Source organism: Chaetura pelagica, unplaced genomic scaffold, assembly GCF_000747805.2.
Source record: "Chaetura pelagica isolate M959 unplaced genomic scaffold, ChaPel_1.0 scaffold625, whole genome shotgun sequence".
NCBI classification, from domain to species: domain Eukaryota; kingdom Metazoa; phylum Chordata; class Aves; order Apodiformes; family Apodidae; genus Chaetura; species Chaetura pelagica.
Window position 1 is genome coordinate 119,834 of NW_009953499.1, and position 318 is coordinate 120,151.

The 318-nt window shown below is 61.9% G+C and overlaps 1 protein-coding gene across 1 annotated transcript in view; it reads right to left on the reverse strand.

Annotated features, from left to right (window-relative positions):
- The window catches only part of RDM1 (RAD52 motif containing 1), an 11,263-nt gene extending 11,084 nt beyond the window's left edge, over positions 1-179 (reverse strand). Inside the window, exon 1 of the mRNA XM_009999332.1 lies at positions 93-179. Coding sequence (XP_009997634.1) covers positions 93-179 — 87 coding nt within the window. The remainder of the gene's footprint in view (positions 1-92) is intronic.
- Between the last annotated feature and the right edge of the window lie 139 nt (positions 180-318).

Consider the following 318-nt stretch of genomic DNA (forward strand, 5'->3'; position numbering starts at 1 on the left):
TCCCCTCAATCCCGGGTCCATCCCGGTTCCCTCAATCCCGGGAAGGATCCCGGTTCCCTCACTCCCGGGCACATCCCGGTTCCCTCTCTCACCTCCAGCCCCGGCTCAGGCTCCAGCCCCCAGACCAGCACAGTCCGGTCCCTCCCGGTGGGCACCCGGAATTCCAGCACCTCCGCCATCCCAGCACCTCCCTCCCTCCCTCCCTCCTTCCTCCTCCTTCTCTTCCTCCTTCTCCTCTTCCTCCTCCTCTTCCTCCTGTTCTTCCTCCTCCTCTTCCTCCTCCTCCTCTTTCTTCTTTTTTTTTTCTTCTTCCTCCTC